Consider the following 19,069-nt stretch of genomic DNA (forward strand, 5'->3'; position numbering starts at 1 on the left):
CCACCAGCTTTCAGTCACTTTCCCCTGCTACCCACAAGCAAATTGGGTCCTTCTGGTGCTAATTCCCTGTTCGGCAGGTTTGTGTACATTCTAGGACCCTGTGGATCTCTCCATGAACTCTCCTATGAGGCTGGGAGTTTCTCCAGCCACTGCAACTCCCACAGGTTTTTACAGTCAGAGGTTCTGAGGCTTTATTCCCCCATGCTGGAACCCTGGGTTGTGCAGTCTGTCTCACTCCCCACTTGTTCCTCCCAGTTTATCCACATGCAAATGTGAGGTTTCCGGGTCCACCAGCTGCTGTCTTGCCATGAATCCTCTCCACCCTGGCTGCCCATCTCCACTCCTCCTACCGGTCTGGATGGATGTTTCTTCTTTAACTCCTTGGTTGTCGGACTTGCATACAGTTTGATTTTCTGACAATTCTGGTTATTTTTTGTTTTTAAATTTGTTGTCCTTCATTTGGTTGTGCGAGGAGGCAAAGTGTATCTACCTATACCTCCATCTTGGCCAGAAGTGCTGTTTATTCACAATTTATTATTTTTAAAGATTTTATTTATTTATTTTTAGAGAGGGAGAAGGGAAGGAGAAAGAGAGGAAGAGAAACATCAGTATGAGAGAGATACATCGATAATTGGTTGCCTTTCATACATGCCCTGAGCAGGGATGTAACCACAACTTAGGCATGTACCCTGGCCAGGAATCAAACTGGTGACCCTTCAGCTTTCAGGATGATGCCCAACCAACTGTGCCACAATGGACATTGTTACATTTATTTATTTATTTATTTATTTATTTTTTAAACAGTGCTTTTAAAAAAGATTTTATTTATTTATTTTTAGAGAGGGAAGGGAGGGAGAAAGAGAGAGAGAGAGAGAAACATCAATGTGCGGTTGCTGGGAGCCATGGCCTGCAACCCAGGCATGTGCCCTGACTGGGAATTGAACCTGCGATGCTTTGGTTCGCAGCCCGCACTCAATCCACTGAGCTACACCAGTCAGGGCAGCATTATTTATTACCATCTAACAAATAGTGCAACATTTTGTTCAAAGGATACCAAGGTGAATTAGAGACCGCCTGATGGAGATTAAAATGTAGTGGAAGAGAGATACAGCACACAGATAGTTAAAATTCAAATAAGTTTCTAGAGTATTCTTGTGACCATTGGAGAAAATGCTGTTAATGGGGAAATCTTTTTTAAATTTTTTTGTTGACACTATTACAGATGTCCCCCATTTCTGCCACCCACCCCCTGTCAGCCCACACCCTCTCTTTTAATGGGAAAATCTTGACTGACTTGGAAATTAAACAACATGAATACTATTCCTGGCAAGTCTTTGAAATAGTGGGCAACACAGCCAATTCTCCAGTCCAGTTTCTGAGTTCCTCTTATAACATACCAACTCTCAGACTCTGATGCAGAAGTCTTTGTTGGTTTCCCATGTTTTATATTAATTAGATCATTCACTAGAATGTCCAAGAATAGGAGGATGTGATTAGCTTTGTTCCCAGAATGTAGGTTTCAGAACTGTGTTTACAGAAAAGGTTAACATCTGGCCTCCTCCTGGTGGCCTGAGATTGGATGTACAGTGAGAGAAGAGCCCTTCCGAAGAATTTACTTTTAGTGGGTGCAATCTATTTTCCTGGGTAGGCAGCTGGAGTTTAAGGGGCTACTTACTTCATGAACCTTAAGCATAAGCTGTTGACTGTGAGTTGATTGGGCATGGCAATTGGGCTGGTCTCTGGATCAGAAAGGATTAAAGAACCAGATGTTCTTAACAGTGATATTATAAGGATATTAAAAAGTCAACTTACTTTGCGTCTCAATGTTTTTGTCCCCCTTTCTCCCTCCCTTCCCCTCTCTCTAAAAATAAATAGATAAAATATATAAAAAACTTTACATCAACCTGGAAAACAAATTAAAAAATAATCAACCTAACTTCAAGAATCATCAACAGCTTCATGAAGACTACCAATTCCCAAGCAAAATAAGTAAAAAGAAATTAATGCCTAAATATATCTTAATGAAACTGAAAATCATAAAAGCAGTTAGAGAAAAAAAAATTACATTACAGAAAGATCTTTAGAAAACCTCCCAATGTCTGGAAACTAAATAACACGCTTCTAAGTAAGCCAGGGGTCTACAAATCAAAAGAGGACATACCTTAAACTGAATGAAAATCTAAACATGACATGTTAAAAATTGTAAGGTGCACCTGAAGCAGTATTTAAAGGGAACTTGAGAGCATTAAACTCTTAGGTATCTTAAATTAATTGAGTTAGAAATAAACAACAAAAAGATCTCCAAATACCTGGACATTAAGCAGCATTCTTTAACCCCAAGGAGGAAAGAATTTTGGTTTTGGCCACACTGGAGCAATGAGACTGAATTTATCCTTTTCCTTCAGACAACTAGAAAATGGGCAAAATCTATGAAATAACAGTTTTTATTTCACTCTCTCCCTTGGATGTCACTGTCTCCTTTCTCTTTCCTTTCCTTTCCCCCTTCTCTCTCCTTCCTTATCCCTTGCTTCATTTCACAAAGCATTTGAGGAACATCATGCTTTCCCATTAGAACAAAACCTTGAGGCTGGTGGCTGGGTCTTCTGTTTTGTATCTCAGGGGACCTGGCAAAAGGCCACACATTGTAGTATCTAGTTAATGACATGATTGTCAGCCTGCTCAAATCATGACTTCATTTTTCAGCACATAGAATCTCTTAAATTTGTATTTTTCTTTTTGTAAGCTTTCTTAAGTTTTCACTTGATCCTCCCAAGAATTCTGTGTAATAGGTGGGCAGATTTAGTATTCTTACTGTCCATACAGGAAATGTGCAAAGAACCACCTCACCTATACCACGCTTGACAGAACTTCCCAATGATACTGATTACTGGTGGTGACAGTAAATTAGCAGTTAGTTAGGTCCATTACTAATATTTTTCTCCCTTCTGGATCTCAACCTGAAGATGGTAGAGAGTGCCTGACCACACAAAAGTACACTTGAAAGTTAATGATATATAATTAGACTTAAAATAATCCGTTAAAGTTTCAAAAATGTGAATTTCACTACAATAGAACCCAGTACTTAATCTTTTTACTATTTTAGGAATCTGATCTCATTTTAAATGTCCTATTCCCTTTCTTTCTCATAAGGAGAATTTCACCTTACACATAAATCACCATGACACATAATCCAAGAACCTTCCAATTCAGCTTCAAGGTTTTTTTTTTTTTTGGATATTACAAGTATTAAGCCCCTCACTATCAGAACCTTCTAAATCTTCAATAGGGAATGTGCTCCCCTTTTGCAGTCTTTAAGAGCAGGCTGCTCTAAGGTATTGCAGACAAACAAGCTGTGACTGAAGGGTCATCTTGCTTCAAGTGCATTGCCTCAAGATTGACCTTTAAGCCATATTGCACTAGAAGGAAAATGATGATTTCCTCATGAGGATTTGGCCTTTTATAGCTTACTGTCAAAGCTAGGTTTGCTCTGTTAAATTTTGCAGCCCTCCTCCTCCTCCTCCTCCCCCTCCTACTCCTCCTCCCCCTCCTCCTCCCCCTCCTCCTCCCCCTCCTCTTCCTCCATCATCATCATGGGTGTTCTATTCTCTGACAGGCAGTGCTGGAGCTCATGGCAATCAGAATCCTATTTATCATATTTTACCTTTTCTTCCCATAATATCCCCAAATTTCATTTTCTTCTTAGTGGTTTTTGGACAAGGCTTGGGGTTGTTTGGAAAAGCATTTCTCTCTGGCTGTTCAATGATTAATAAATTGATTAGATCTAAGGTATTTTCTTTTCTTTTTTTTTAAGATTTTATTTACTTATTTTTTTTTAGAGAGGGAAGGGAGGGAGGAAGAGAGAGAAAGAGAGAAACATCAATGTGCGGTTGCTGGGGGTCATGTCCTGCAACCCAGGCATGTACTCTGACTGGGAATCGAACCTGCGACACTTTGGTTTGCAGCCCGCGCTCAATCCACTGAGCTACGCCAGCCAGGGAGATCTAAGGTATTTTCTTTAAGGCTAAGCTCTGTGGCAGTTCACCTACAAAGAAGTTAAGTCATTCTTTGATTTATGCTTTCTCTTTACCAAATGTTTGCTTGCAATTGTCCTTAATTTGTCCCATTGCTTTGATTAGAAGCCATTTTCTTTTTTTTTTAAATATTTTATTTATTTATTTTTTAGAGAGGGAAGGGAGGGAGATAGAGAGAGAGAGAGAGAGAGAGAGAAACATCAATGTGCGGTTGCTGGGAATCGAACCTGGGACACTTTGGTTCCCAGCCCACGCTCAATCCACTGAGCTACGCCAGCCAGGGCAGAAGCCATTTTCTAATTAATGTAAGCAATTTCACTCTGTTATGCTCAAACCATAGTGTTCCACATCCTACAAATGGTTTTCCCATTTATTATGATATTTCAGTCGAATAATAGACTACAATTTCCTAGCAGGCAATTCTAGTTCTTCAGGCTTAATAAACTGACTATTCTTGGAAGGGAGGTGTCATTAGTCTTGTTCTACTGATGAAGAAACAAGTCCCCTAACACAGGACATTGAGGAAAGTCACATAGAAAGTGGAATGGCAGGGCTGAGATTTTCTTGTTGAGCACAATACTCTTGACAGGGGAACTCAAGACTTAAAGATTTTTCTTTTTTTGAAGTTTTGTAGTAGAAGGCTCACAATATATTGTGCACATCTTTTTTTTTTAATTTTATTTATTTATTTTTAGAGAGGGAAGGGAGGAAGAGAGAGAGAGAGAGAGAAACATCAATGTGTGGTTGCTGGGGGCCGTGGCCTGCAATCCAGGCATGTGCCCTGGGTGGGAATCAAACCTGTGATGTTTTGGTTTGCAGCTCGCACTCAATCCACTGAGCTATGCCAGCCAGGGCAAGACTTAAAGATTTTAGCTTTAGTTATAGTTGATAGGCTTAAGTGATTAACTGGCGTGGAAAGTTGTTGTTCCAGGAACTGGAATTCGTGACCTACGTGACTCCAGGAGATGGACAGCAATTCAACCTTTGTGCCCCTGGGGGTCTGCAAGCGACTGAGATAGTATCTGAGCCAACATCCCTCATGTAGATAAAGAACTGTTGATCAGCAGAGGAAGAAATACTATGAAAATGGCCACCTGACTGCAACTTAGCCTTTTCCCAAAACCCTTATTTACCTATTTTTTTATTCTCCTTACCAAAAGGTTGGCTTGAGATAAGACATCGAAGTGTTTTTTAGGATACCTAACCCTAACCCCCCTGGTCTTCTCAAATCACTAGCATCTGAATAAACACACCCATAAATATCAATCCTTGTCTCTAGTCATTGGTTCTGGTAGTGACAGGAAGCTGAATGCCAACTTTTCCAGGTTCGTACTCCGCACCTAAGAGTACTGGCAGTGTTGTGTGGGAGAAGGGGTTGTCTTCACTTAGGGTCTGCCAGTCCTTGTAAGGGCACGAACATCTTTCTGGGTATGAGGCCGCAACAATCATTTCATTTTGAAAGAGTCCAAGGCAGAAAGAAATGTGGCTCCCTTACAGAGTCGGCCAACTGGGTCGTTCTGCACAGTGTTAAGTCAATTGAGCAAATACAATAAACACGGAAGGCAGCCTTCAAGGCCAGGTTGGGTGGCTCCCAAAAGACAACTGCTAAGCCCCTTGGACAGCTAAGGAGGCAAGGTGGAGGGGCCCCCGGCGCAGGTCCGCTACTTTTGGTCGGGGCCAGCCACTTACTCCGCGTACGTCAGGAGCTCTAGAATCTCAAGGCTATTTCTATAGACGAAGAGAAAACCTGCTGCAACTGAGTCTCGCACGCCCGGAAGTGATGCAACTTCTGTGCGCCGCCCCGTAAAGGTACTTCCGGCGCGCCGTGCACCTCTCTCCTCGATCCTAGGTGTCCAGCGCAACTTCAAACAGGCACGATGGGCAAGAAAGGCAAGAAGGAGAAGAAGGGCCGCGGGGCTGAGAAGACGGCAGCCAAAATGGAAAAGAAGGTTTCCAAGCGCTCACGGAAGGAGGAGGTGAGCGGCACCGGCGGGACGGACGCCGAGCGCACGTCCTGCTCTGCGCGAGCTCCTTTGCTCTCGTCTCCTGCCTTCCTTGGTCCTGTGTCCCTGGCGTTACCGGATGTCGTTCGTCCGGGTGCTGGAGCGGCGGGGAGTTAGTGTAGGAGGACCCGGGGATGAGCGGCGCGCCTCTGCAAGAGGCATGGTCTGGGGGCAAGGGCTTAACTTCTGAGCCGCACTCCTCATCTTTGAAAGACGGTAAGTCTGTCTTACCGCGACCATGAGCAGTGAGCATCCGTGCAGTAAGTGAAACTCTGGGGCTTCCCGTTAACAGCTGATGGTAGCCACCACTCTCTTCTTTCTCACCCATCTCCCACCCTCCCTCTCTCCCTCCCTCCCTCCCTCCCCCCCCCTCCCTCCCTCCCTCCCCCTCTCTCTCCCTCCCTCCCTCCCTCCCTCTCCCCCACCCCCCTCTCTCTCTGTAGGGTTTGCAAGTGGAACAGGGCTGAGCTTAGAGCGTTCTGCTTTCTATTGACTTGTTCTTCGGTCCCCTAACTTGGGGCAATTTATCGTGGTTCATGAGCTTTTGCTGTGTGCCAGGCACTGTGCTCTCTGGCCTTCAACCCAGGCATGTGCCCTGACTGGGAATTGAACCTGCCATCCTTTGGTTCGCAGGTCAGCAATCAATCCACTGAGCCACACCAGCCAGGGCATGAAGGTAATTTCTGAGGTGAATGACACTGGACCAGGAGCTCTGAACTAATTGTGACTCCAACAGTTCCTCCTTCTTCCAGGTCTTTCTGTAAAATTACAGTCATTCAGTAACTTGTCTTGAATGCTTAAGGCAGCACATTTGGCATTAGGGACATGTCAGTCAACAGGACAGCCATTAATGTAACTAACTACCCACACAGAAGTAGGAGGACAATGGCCCTTTTCATAGACGCTGTGAGGGTGAAAACTGACAGAGTCTCTTTGGACCTTACTTTGTCAATATCTAGACTGGTGGAAGCTGCAGCCTAGTAGATACGCACCTGAAGGTTACTTTGGAAAAATTTCCCTCAGCTACACAAAGATGGGACAGAATGGCCATGGTCGTATTGTTTATATAAACAAAACACCGGAACTGCCCCAGATGTTTGTTCGAGAGCAGGCTGGGTAGAGAAGCTGTGATGGAGCGGTAGCTCTGCCGCAGTGAAAGTGAGTGGATTCAGTGTACCAAACTGTTAGCAGAAGCCATTTTGCAAGATACACAGAATAATGCCACTGAGATGGACCTGAGAAATGTAAGCCAATACAGGAAGTCTTTACTTAACCTCGTCCATGGCTTCTGTGACCTTCAGCGGACTGACACACTACAGGCATACCTTGTATTGCGCTTCACAGCTGTAGGGTTTTTTATAAATTGAAGGTAAGTCCCTCCACCAGCAAAAAGATTATGACTGGCTTTATTGCGATATTTGCTTTATTGTGGTGCTCTGAAACTGAACCCGCAGGATCTCTAAGGTGTGGCTGTATACCAAAATCACTTTGCCCTAGGCTAACTGGTATAAGCAAGGGTTATGTTCCTATGGCAGGGGTGTCAAACTCATTCTTACCGGGGGCCACATCAGCCTCACGGTTGCCTTCAAAGGGCTGAATGTAACTCTAGGACTGTATAAATGTAACTACTCCTTAACTAGGGGCAAGGAGCTCTACATTTGGCCCATTTGAAGGCAACCGTGAGGCTGATGTGGCCTCTGGTAAAAATGAGTTTGATACTGCTGTCCTATGGCATCTCATCAGTGTTATAATGGAATGATGTTATTTGAGGACCTTCTTTTGTATATATGCAGTAAAAGTGTAAAGAAATGCTCGAGGCTCTGGCTGGGTTGCTCAGTTGGTTAGGGCCTGGTCCTGAAACACCAAGGCTTGGGTTGCATCTCTGGTCAGGGCACATACAAGGAGCAACCAGTGAATGCATAAATAAGTGGAACGACAAATCAGTCTTTTTCTTTCCCTTCCCCTCACTCCCTCTCACTCTCCCTTTCTCTCTTCCTCTCCCTCCCCTTCCTTCTCTCACTTCTTCCTCTCTAAAATCAATTCATTAAAAAAAAGAAAAAAAATTCTGGAGAGTACTGAGCACCCAGTTCCAGACAACGGTTCCCATGGTAGAAGCGGGGGTAGGTGGCTGTTTAGGCCAAGGGAATGTGTTTTGATAAAGGAACTGAGAGGAAGCCAGTGAAAGTTGGAGTGAGGAGGCGGGGTGGGAAGGGAGGCTGGAGAGGAAGGGAGAGTGGTCTGCAGGTGTCTGTGGGTGCGGGAAGGCCAACTGACCTACGTTCAGTGTGGCCTGTGGAACCAGGGAGAGAGGGCTTTGGATGTGGGAATGTTTGGGGGGAGTAGGGAGGAAGGCAGGGGATGTATCCCAGGTCGCAGCATCAGCTGAGCTTTCGAAAAGAGAAAAAGGAAAGAGGGGGACTTTCCTCCTGACACACAGGTCATGCCTTTCGGGGGCTGGGGGAGGGTAATAGAGGGAAACAGGCACTGGACTCGGGGTGGGAAGACCAGGCTGCAGTGCCACCCAGCTGTGCAGGTGAATTTTAAATCCTGTTTGCAGTTGTAAAAATAGAGACCCTCTTCCACAGAGTGGCTGCAGCCTGTAGTTGCCAAGCAGGCTCTGTTCTAAGCAGACAAGTCTTGCTTGGAGCTCTTATTGTTTCGGTGGGAGGGAGATGAAAACAAAATAAAAAATAAATGAGCAGGCATTCTCATATCAGATACCGCTATGCAGACAGCAGAGTGGGCTGGTGGGGTTGCCTAATACTGGGTTTCCGAGAGGTGCCTGAGGATGCTGGTGTGAAGTCAGGGTGGGCTTATTTATGTGGAAGGCCCTTTGGTGGGGAGTGTGCGGGTTTAGAATGAGATGATGTGCTCATACACCCACACTTGCAAGAAAATGACCTGTAAGGTGAAGCTCTGAGTATTTTTGCATGTGTCGGATTCTGTCTGTGGACAGTGGGAAAGCCGCCCTAGGCTTTTGGCCCCATAGTAGGGTTTAAGGAAACGTCTCACATGTGGCTGCTTGTCTGCCTCTAGGAAGATCTGGAAGCTCTCATAGCCCATTTCCAGACACTGGATGCCAGAAAGACCCAGGTTGTGGAAACGCCCTGTCCCCCACCTTCACCCAGGTGAGTGAGCAGAACTCTGCGTTACAGCTTCTAACAGTTTCCTTGTATAAAATGCTACAAATAGGCAGCATGTCTTCATAAGTACCCAGGTACTTGGGACATTTTCACCTTTGAAACCTGTTCTGATCAGCTCCCACAGAACATGTTTGCACTTTCTTCAGCTCTCTTGTCATGCAGAAACACAGAAATGAGGTCTCAGCACAGCTACTCACCTGTGGCAGGTGTGCAGGCTCCCCAGCTGGTAACAGTTTGTGGACTGCAGTGTTGTCCTGATGAGCTTTGCTCGGTTCTTAAGGTGTTTTAAAAGTGTCTGTCACAGGCGGAGAACTTCAAGTCACAGTAGCTTTTATCTGTGTTTGTTTATAATGCTTTTAAATTCTTGTGAAAAAATGTGATTATTAAATATAAATTGTATGTAAGCCATTTTAAGTGGATTTGTAAATTCTGTGCAAACTCCACAAGGATTTCGAACACTTGTGGGATGAGCTGAGCAGAGCAGGCTTCGGGTTTCACCCGACTTCTTATTCCTCCAGGTCAGTTCTTGTCCTCTCGTCCTCGGAATTCCAGTTGTTTTATGGTTTGATTTTAGGCTCTGTAATTCGTGTATTTGCGAATAGAGCAGAGGCAGGACAGCGAATGCACTGAGTTAGAAACCTAGGAAAGGCCAGGTGACCCTAATGAAGAGATACCAGAGAAGGGGAAACCGGTAACTTTGCAAGCGTCTGGGACGGTGTGTGTGGTTGGGAAGTGATTCGCGTTGTTTCCCTCAGAGTGTAGTCCCAGAGCTGCCGTCACCTGAATGGAAGCCCGGGGTCCAGCGCTTTCGGGAGGGAGGTGGTTGTAGTGCTGCCTTCAGTTCGGTGAGGGGCAGGTGATGGCTCTGCCCCCCAAATTCTGCTGACCTGGGACCCAGGATTTAATTAGCACCTGCCGGCGGGGCAGGGTTAGCCACTGGATTAGCCCCGGAGCCGAATGACCTGACACAGCAGCTTTTGAGCAGCTCCCAAAGTTGGAGAGTCCTTCCTGTTCTTCATTTAATAAATTCCACTGGGAATCTTGTTGTGTTTCCCCCTTTATTCAGCGTGTTGTCATTGGGGCCACACATAAGCTTCACATGTGGTAGATGTATTTTTTTCATTTGAATTGTTGAAGCAGATAAATTCTTGAGATCTTTAAGATTTCATATGTATAGCACCCCTGAGCAAAGCCACCTGTGGACTGATAATTTTTGGATGACATTTCAGAATTTTTCCTAAAGTAATGTCCCAGAAGCCAGGTTGAATGTCAGGATGTAATTTGAAAGGTTGGTGATTCCCGGGGTCAGCTGGGAATGGTCCCTTACAGTTGATGGAGCTGAGGTATAATGAGACCAAGCCTTTTGGTTGGTAATCATAGTAACTTCTCATCTCCTACCTCTCCATCACGTTATGGTAACAAAGCCATGAAAATGATCAAGTTTTGTAGGTGTGTGTGTTCCCAAGTATCAGCTGAGATGGAATTTAAGGGGGTGATGAGGACACGGTGCTTGCGTGTCTGTGACTCGCAGACTGTGGGTGTGGATGGGGACAGGCTCGGACGGCAGTGACACTTCAGTATTGTGCACCTGAATGAATCGTTCCCCAAGTCGTGCGTGTTACTTTTTCACAGAAAGTTAATGTGTTAATTGAGAAAAAGATTTGTGCTCAAAGAACTTTGGGGAACACTGGTGTCCTTTTTTATGAAATATTTTTCATTGTGATAAAATATATATAAAACATAGAATTGTCCACTTTAACCATTTTAACCAAACAAATCTGTGGGATTACTTACATCACAATGCTGTGCACCCATCGCCACCATGTATTTCCAACAGTTTCATCCCCCAGTAGGACCTCTGTTCCCATTCAGCAGATGCTGTCCATCCCCCCTCTCCTGTCCCTGGGGACCGCTACCCTACTTCCTGTCCCTCTGATTTCTAAATGTTTCACATAAGTGGACTGTGCAATGCCTGTCCTGTGTGAATGGCTTTTTCACCTAGCACAGTGCCTCAAGCTCTGTCCATGTTGTAGCGTGAGCCTGTACATCGTTCCTTTTGAGATTGAGCAGTGTTCCGTGTGTGGATGACCACGTTTTACCCACGCATCCACTGATGCACTGGTGGGCACTTCCACTTTGGGGCTACTGTGAGTAGTGGTGTCATGAATGTTGTAGTTTTCACTTTTCTTGACCACATGTGTAGGAGTGGAAAATTCTGTTTAACTTTTGAGAGATTGCCACAGCAGCACTGTTTTAACACTGGTTTCTTTACTGCAGAATTTCTCAGGTGTTCATGTGTATGATAAATCTCCAGGGGAAAGGTACTCAGATTTTCCAAACTTACTCGACCTTCAGACTGTTTTTTTTTTTCCTGAGAAGCACTTTCTGGACTTAGTGTTACTGAATGCACCTTGGGAAGTGCCACTCAAGAGAATTTTAAAGGAAGGGCAATTTCCAGTGACTGACCTCAGTTACCATAGCTTTCATTACTTTTCAGGGAAGTGGGATGTATCTGTGATTTCCTTACAGCTGTTCTTTTGTCCTCATGTGTGAAATAAGTGGAAAGTTATTTGCTGTTTTTTCCAGATAGAAGCTGTCTAGGATGTATATTGGAATGCTTAAATACTGGACCTTTAAGAGCAGTGTTGATTGTGATTTAAGAGGATAGATCCTTAAAATAAGACAGTTCTGGGAAATTTGGCACATGAGTGGGAACGCCTAGACTTGTCACTGCCTGATGGTTTTGGCCAGATGCTGTGGGAGTGGGCCAGCCCAGCCCTTCCGGGACTGGGAGCCTGGGTGTTAGTATCATGGCCCAGTCTGCTTTTAAGGGTAGTGGCTTCTGTCTTTAGCCTCAGCCTCCTCTTTCACAAAAATTTAGGAGAGGCTTGTCCCTGGTAACGCCCTCTGATGGGAGAATGAACAGCTCTCAGATTAGGCAGCCAGTGGTTTGGTTTTGTGTTGACCTGCTGCTTTTGTCTCTTGCAGGTTAAATGCCTCTTTCTCCACTCATCCTGAGAAAGATGAACTAATCCTTTTCGGAGGTGAATATTTCAATGGCCAAAAAGTAAAGTATATATGTTTTTCTTTTCTTCCCAAATTTCCATGGGGCTCTTTTGGAGTAAAATTAATTTAAAGCAGAGATACCAAATACTCGTTGGTCCTTTAACTGCCCTCCCATTTATCCCACATCCTGAGTTCTCAGGACTGGTATGTGACATTGCCCTTGACAAGTAACAGCATCCTTTAGTGACCTTTAGGATCACTGCTCTTACTGCCTGCTTGAGGTTGACCAGCACGCTAGCCCTTCGGTTTGATTGTGCTGTTTTTCCCCATGATGGGTTTCTGAAGTTGTATTGAGTAGGAAAAGTACTGATTTAGAGCTAAGGTTTAGTTTTAAAAAGGCCAGAAAGGCCCTGGCTGGTGTGGCTCAGTGGACTGAGTGCTGGCCTGTGAACTCAAAGTTTGCTGGTTGGATTCCCAGTCAGGGCACGTGCCTGGGTTGTAGGACAGGTCCCCAGTTGGGGGTGTGCAAGAAGCAGTCACACATTGATATATTCTCTTCCCCCCTTTCTCCCTCCTTTCCCCTCTCTCTAAAAATAAATAAATAAAATCTTTGAAAAAACCAGAAAGGCTGGTGTTTCAGAGTTGTATATGAAACAGAAAAGCATCAAGTTCACCTTCGCTGCATGGTAGACAGATGGTCTTTTTCTGTGTGTCATCATCCTAAAGGGTCCAGGGGGCCGGCGGCACCTGTCCTGCACTGATACTTACACTGCTTTAGGGAACACATTTCCCAGGAAGGCTGGCTGTTGAGCTCCTTCCTTCTAGTTACTGTCACTTGCACGGGAGCATCATTCATGACAGTAAAGCTCCTCTTCCTTCCTGCAGACATTTTTATATAATGAACTCTATATCTACAACATCAGAAAGGACACCTGGACCAAGGTTGAAATCCCCAATCCACCTCCAAGGCGCTGTGCCCACCAGGTATGTGTCAGTATTAACCCTTCCCCTTCCCTGTGTTCCCGCTGGGGCTTCACGCGGAGGGTTCTGTTGGAGACTTGTAGAGCTGGCAGACGACAGGCAGCCTGGTGCAGAGAGGCTGGGCCTTGCACGTGGGCCTCACTTCACTGGTTTCCAACTTGTACTTGTTACTGAACTTCTTCACATATCAGTGCCCTCACCTGTAAGACAGCGAAATGGACACCTGCTCCTCCAGGCAGTGTGAAGATCATATGAAATAATCCAGGCAGAATACCAAGTTTGGTGCCTGGCACGTCTTAGTCGGCAAATTGCTCCTTCTCCGTTGGGTTGAGAGAGGCTTTCATAGGCTCAAGGTCTGGTGTCTAGAGAGCTAAAAATGGGAGAACAATGTTCAGAAGAGGTGTAAATGCTGCTTGGGAAGTAATTATTATAAATGAATGAGACCTAACACAGATAACACAGGAGTAGCACTAAATCAGCGTGTTGTCGCCTGGCTTTTGCTTACCCCAGGAGAGCTCTGTCAGAGCTGTGAACCTGTCAGGGGAAGGGGTCTGGTTTCAGATTCTGTTTCTCTGCAGGAGAACAGGCACTTGGTCTTCTTTGTTATTATAACCCAGCATTTGGAACCGTGTTGGGGCTCAAAAAAACGAGTGAGTGGTTCCTGTCCAGGGTGGAGGGAGATGATTGGCCGAGCTCACCATTATGTGTGGTTCTCTTTCTGATTCTGTGCCCAGAAGTAGCCTCCTGACCTGAAGGTGGGTAAGAGGAGGACCCACCTGCTGAACTGCATGGCAGTCCTGTGCACATGAAGGCTTGTAAGCATTCGCACTGGTTTATCTTCTGGAAAAGAGGAATGCACTTGTGTTCAGGTTGGAAAATCAGATTTAGTCAGTTGAATTTTAATAAATGAGTGGATTTTGATAAGTTCGAGTTTGTTCACCAGAGCGCACTGCCATTGTGGGGTGTGCAGAATCTGCCCCAGGCCTCTGGGCTGAGGACTGAGTCCTGTGCTGTCGCAGTGGACAGCACAGGGTGAACGCTCTGCATCTCCAGTCCTCCCGGATGCCTCGTCAGAGCCCCAAGATGCCGATGCCCCGATGGGGCAGTCAGGCTTTGTGCCCGTGTCACACGGTGCAGCCTAAGGGCTTCTTCTGTGTTTTTTTCCTCATCCACTTTAATCACAGTTATTAAATGTCCTTGAAGAATTGGAGTCATGAAAGTCTTAGAGATTTTTAAATTCAGTTATTTTGGCAGGTGCTCAGCAGGCTCTGATTCATATGCACACCTGATGAGGACTTTATTAGTTTGGGACTTAATAATATCCTTGTAGTTAAGGTTGGCTTGCTGTTTACGTTGTGAATTTCACAGTGAATTGCAGTGATGGGAAACAGAAAATTGGTTATAAAGTCTTTTGCCTAAAGGCCATTACAGTTCAGATTCTACCACATGAAATTTGAGACATAAACGTTTTCTCATTATAGACTAGTTTAATGAATATGGTGTTAGAAGCCATGGTATTTATCTTCTCTTTAATCAATTAGAGGGTAAAAGTAGAAAGGAAAGCTTTATACATCTATTCTTTATTCTTTTCTCCTAGATTCTGGATTTTGGGATGGGGTGGAGTTTATTTTGGTGTGTAATTTGAGAGTTTAGATGGCCCTTTGTGAAACGAATACAACCTGGTGAGAGACAGTGAAGGGTTACAGCGTCTGCTGAATGTGTGATTGGGCGACCTGGGGAGAGACGGGAGTGGTCAGGCTGTGCTGCCTGGACCGCTGCGGGTGCAGGTTGTGGGGCTGCAGGGTGTGGGGCTGTTGGGAATCCAGGGCTGGGTGAGGAGGCAGCGGCGAACGTCCTGAGTTCTGTCTTCTTACTCACCGGATACTCATTTCTCTCAAAGTAATGACTAAAACTCCCTTGAAACAAAATGCATTCTCTCATAAAATAGAAAAAAGTTTCATATGGCTTAATAAAAAATGTCTCCTGTGTTCTTATGTCGGCCTTAGTGCATTCATGAACAGTAAGTAGTTTACGGAGAAGAGTCATTGTATGCAGAATGTTCACTCGTGAAATGAGCAGAATTCCACTGACTGTCCGTTTGCACTGCTGCTGGTGTTAGCCTCTAACTAAACAGCTTCATCGTGTTCCGTCTGAGCAGGCACTGCAGGGCTCCTAGATGTTTTCCCTGAGGAGATGCTGAGTATCTTTTACATGCAAGGCACCATTCCAGGGCTAGGACATAATGACAGAAAAGATGAGTTTGCCTTTCCTTATGATGTCCCATATTTTGTGTTTACTTTGATCCTGATGGTGTCATACGTTTTTAGGACTCAGCTTTCACGAAGCTGAAGCATGCGGCTCGCTAATGTCAAAATCCCTTCAGAGTCTGTGTGTTATTTTGGACTTCATTGTGTATTGGTTTTGCTTGTTTATTTGGCATTTGGAAGGAGAGTTGTTTACTTAAAGCTTCCCACACGTGATGTGACTGCAATTAAGACAACAGCAAGCAAGCCCATGCTTGGGAAGCAGATAGCTTCGTAGGACACGTAGGACAGTGGACGCTGAAGGGGACGGCCTGGCCTTGCCCCTGGAGTGGTGCTGCCCTGCCACATTCACTGGGTCACTGCGTGGGGCTTTCGTCTGCGTCAGGTCCAGACGGAGACTGTCGTTGGTTGTCAGTTTAAACAGTTACTTCAAAACAACTGTGTGTATGTGTGCATAAATGTATATATTTATGTATTTATTTAAAATATTTTATTGATTTTGCTATTACAGTTGTCCTATTTTTTCCTTCCCTTTATTCCCCTCATCCCCGCACCCTTCTCCCACCAGCATTACCCCCACTCCCCCTTTAGTTCATGTCCATGGGTCATACATACACGGTCTTTGGCTTCTCCATTTCTCAAACTATTCTTACCTTCCCTCTGTCCATTTTGTACCTACCATTTATGCTTCTTATTTCTTGTACCTTTTTCCATATCCACCTCCCACCCCCTCCCTGCTGATAACCCTCCATGTGATTTCCATTTCTGTGATTCTGTTCTGTACTAGTTTGTTTTTGTCTTGTTTGTTTTTGTTTTTTTTAGGTTCAGTTGTTGATAGTTGTGAGTTTGTTGTCATCTTACTGTTCATAGTTTTGATCATCTTCTTTTTCTTAGATAAGTTCTTTTAACATTTCATATAGTAAGGGCTTGGTGATGATGAACTCCTTTAACTCAACCTTATCTGGGAAGCACTTTATCTGCCCTTCCATTCTAAATGAAAGCTTTGCTGGGTCGAGTAATCTTGGATGTACCGGTAGGTCCTTGCCTTTCATGACTTGGAATACTTCTTTCCAGCCCCTTCTTGCCTGCAAGGTTTCTTTTGAGAAATTGGCTGATAGACTAATGGGAACTCCTCTGTAGGTAACTGTTTCCTTTTGTCTTGCTGCTTTTAAGATTCTCTCCTTATCTTTAATCATGTGTAATGTAATTATGATGTGCCTTGGTGTGTGCTTTCTTAGGTCCAAATTGAAACAGTCTTTGGAACTGTGTGAGCTTCCTGGCTTCTGGAAGTCTGTTTAATTTGCCAGATTAGGGAAATTCTCCTTCATTATTTGTCCAAATAAGTTTTCAATTTCTTGCTGTTCCTCTTCTCCTTCTGGCACCCATATGATTCAGATGTTGGAATGTTTAAAGTTGTCCTGGAGGTTCCTAAGCCTCTCGTCATTTTTTAAAATTCTTGTTTCTTCATTTTGTTCTGGTTGAATGTTTATTTCTTCCTTCTGATCCAAACCATTGATTTGAGTCCTGGTTTCCTTCTCTTTACTGTTGGTTCCCTGTATATTTTCCTTTATTTCTCTTTGCACAGCCTTCATTTCTTCCTTTATCTTGCAACCATCCTTAACCATTTCTGTGAGCATCCTGATTACCAGTGTTTTGAACTGTGCATCTGATAGGTTGTCTGTCTCCTCGCTTAGTTCTTTCTCTGGAGTTTTGATCTGTTCTTTCGTTTGAGCCATGTTTCTTTGTCTTGACGTACCAGTCTGGGTGAATATTTCTTCTTTAACTCCTTCGTTGTCAGACTTCCACACAGTTCAATTTTCTGGCAGTTCCGGTTATTTTTTTGTTTTAAAATTTGTTGTTCTTTTGGTTGTGTGAGGAGGCAAAGGGTAGCTACCCATACCTCCATCTTGGCCAGAAGTTCTGAATATATATATTTAAAGGTATTTTATTTTTGTAGCCTTCTTTCCAAAATGCCTAACTTAACCACCATAAGACAGCCTGGAGGTATAAACTCTTTCTGTAAGTTTGATGGTGCAAAGCGGAGTGCGCAGTGAGTAGGAGAGTGGCCTGCGTGCGTCTCAGCCTCAGCCAGTGGCTTCTTTCTGGAGTCCCACCGGCTTTCTTCTGAAGAGCTGGTAACAGGTCAGCGCATACTCAGTTACCTCCTCTATGCCCAGATGAATCCTCATGTGAAGGATATTACAGAAAGTAATTTTTGTTGAAATGCTTTGACTTTTTTTAAAAGCACTTAGCCCTTTCTTCCTTTTTACATCCTTACCTGAGGATATGTTTTACTGATTTTAAAGAAGAAGGTGGGGAGAGAGAGAAAAAAACCTTGATCTGTTGCCTCCTGTATGTCCTCTGACCGGGAATCCAACCCGCATCCTCCGTATGTGCCCTGACCGGGAACTGGACCCGCAGTCTTTCTGTGTGCCGGGCAGTGCTCCAGCTGCCTGAGCCACCCGGCCAGGGCTGGCTCAGCTTCTTTCAAAGGACGTTCTCCAAGATACTCTCTGTGTTGCTGTCCTTACATATTTTATTTCCATACATACTAGAAGCCACACAGTGATATGATGTTGTTTTTGCTTTAAACAGTTAATATTTAAAGAAATGTTAAAATGAGAAGAAAAACACCGTATATTGATGTACGAGTTTAGCATTTTTCTCACACTTCATTCCTCGTTACATCTGTGTTTTCATGTGGGAATGTTTCCTTCCGTCTAAAACTTCACTGACCATTTCTTGAAGTGCAGATCAACTGGCAACACTATTTTTTCAGCATTTTTTCTAAGTGAAGAAGATGTCTTCATTTTATATTCATTCACAGGGTGTTTTTTCTTGATACAGCATTCTGGGTTGATAGCAGTTTTTTCTTGAAAGATGTTGTGTTTTCTGGCTTGCGTTGTTAGGAGGAGAGGTAAGACTTAATTTTTCTGTACTCAGTCTGTCCTTTTCCCCTCTATGACTGCTTAAAAGATTTTATCTTTGTCTTTGCTTTTTTAGCAACTTGATTTTGATGTACCTTTGGGATTTTCTTGAAGTCTGATATATGTATGTTCGACTGTTTAATATTAACGAGCAGTGCACTAGGTCTCTCTTTTTTTTTCATTCTTTTTTCATTCTTTTTTCTCTTTTCATTTTGATTGTTTTTATTGCCCTTTAGGGTGAGTGGATATGCTGTGAATTCGTGGATTATTAATTTCATGTATGGTATTTTTCAGCTCTAGATGTTGTTTGGTTCTTGATTGTTGTTTCCGTGTTTGTTTATTATGTTCATGTTTTCCTTTAAAGCTTTGGACATATTTATAAAAACCGGTTTCAAGTCCTTGTTTGCTGATTTTCTCGTCTTTGTCATTTCTGGGTCTCTTCTATGGACTGACCTTTTTCCTTAAGTCTCGTTTTCCCACTGGGACTGTGTAGTTAGATGTAGAACTTTGTGAATGCTACGTGTGGACTGTCTGGATTTTGTTTTAATCTGTCAGCAATTGATGAGTTTTGTTTCGGCAGGCAATTAAGTCACCTGCAGGTCATTGTGATCCTTTTGAAACTTTTCTAGGGATGGCTTAGCCCTAGCCCATAGGTGGCAAACACAAGGCCCGAGGGCCAAATCCGGCCCCCCACCTTGTTTTATCCAGGCTGGC

General features: G+C 44.1%; 1 protein-coding gene across 1 annotated transcript in view; it reads left to right on the plus strand.

Annotated features, from left to right (window-relative positions):
• Positions 1–5,861: 5,861 nt before the first annotated feature.
• KLHDC4 (kelch domain containing 4) overlaps positions 5,862–19,069 on the plus strand; it is a 51,516-nt gene continuing 38,308 nt past the window's right edge. Inside the window, exons 1-4 of the mRNA XM_045818447.1 lie at positions 5,862–6,007; positions 9,071–9,162; positions 12,166–12,244; positions 13,069–13,167. Of these exons, the coding sequence (XP_045674403.1) occupies positions 5,909–6,007; positions 9,071–9,162; positions 12,166–12,244; positions 13,069–13,167 (369 nt within the window). The 5' untranslated portion in view covers positions 5,862–5,908. The remainder of the gene's footprint in view (positions 6,008–9,070; positions 9,163–12,165; positions 12,245–13,068; positions 13,168–19,069) is intronic.

The sequence above is a fragment of the Phyllostomus hastatus genome, unplaced genomic scaffold, assembly GCF_019186645.2.
Source record: "Phyllostomus hastatus isolate PE091 unplaced genomic scaffold, TTU_PhHast_1.1 phas_scaffold_345, whole genome shotgun sequence".
In the NCBI taxonomy this organism is placed as follows: Eukaryota; Metazoa; Chordata; class Mammalia; order Chiroptera; family Phyllostomidae; genus Phyllostomus; species Phyllostomus hastatus.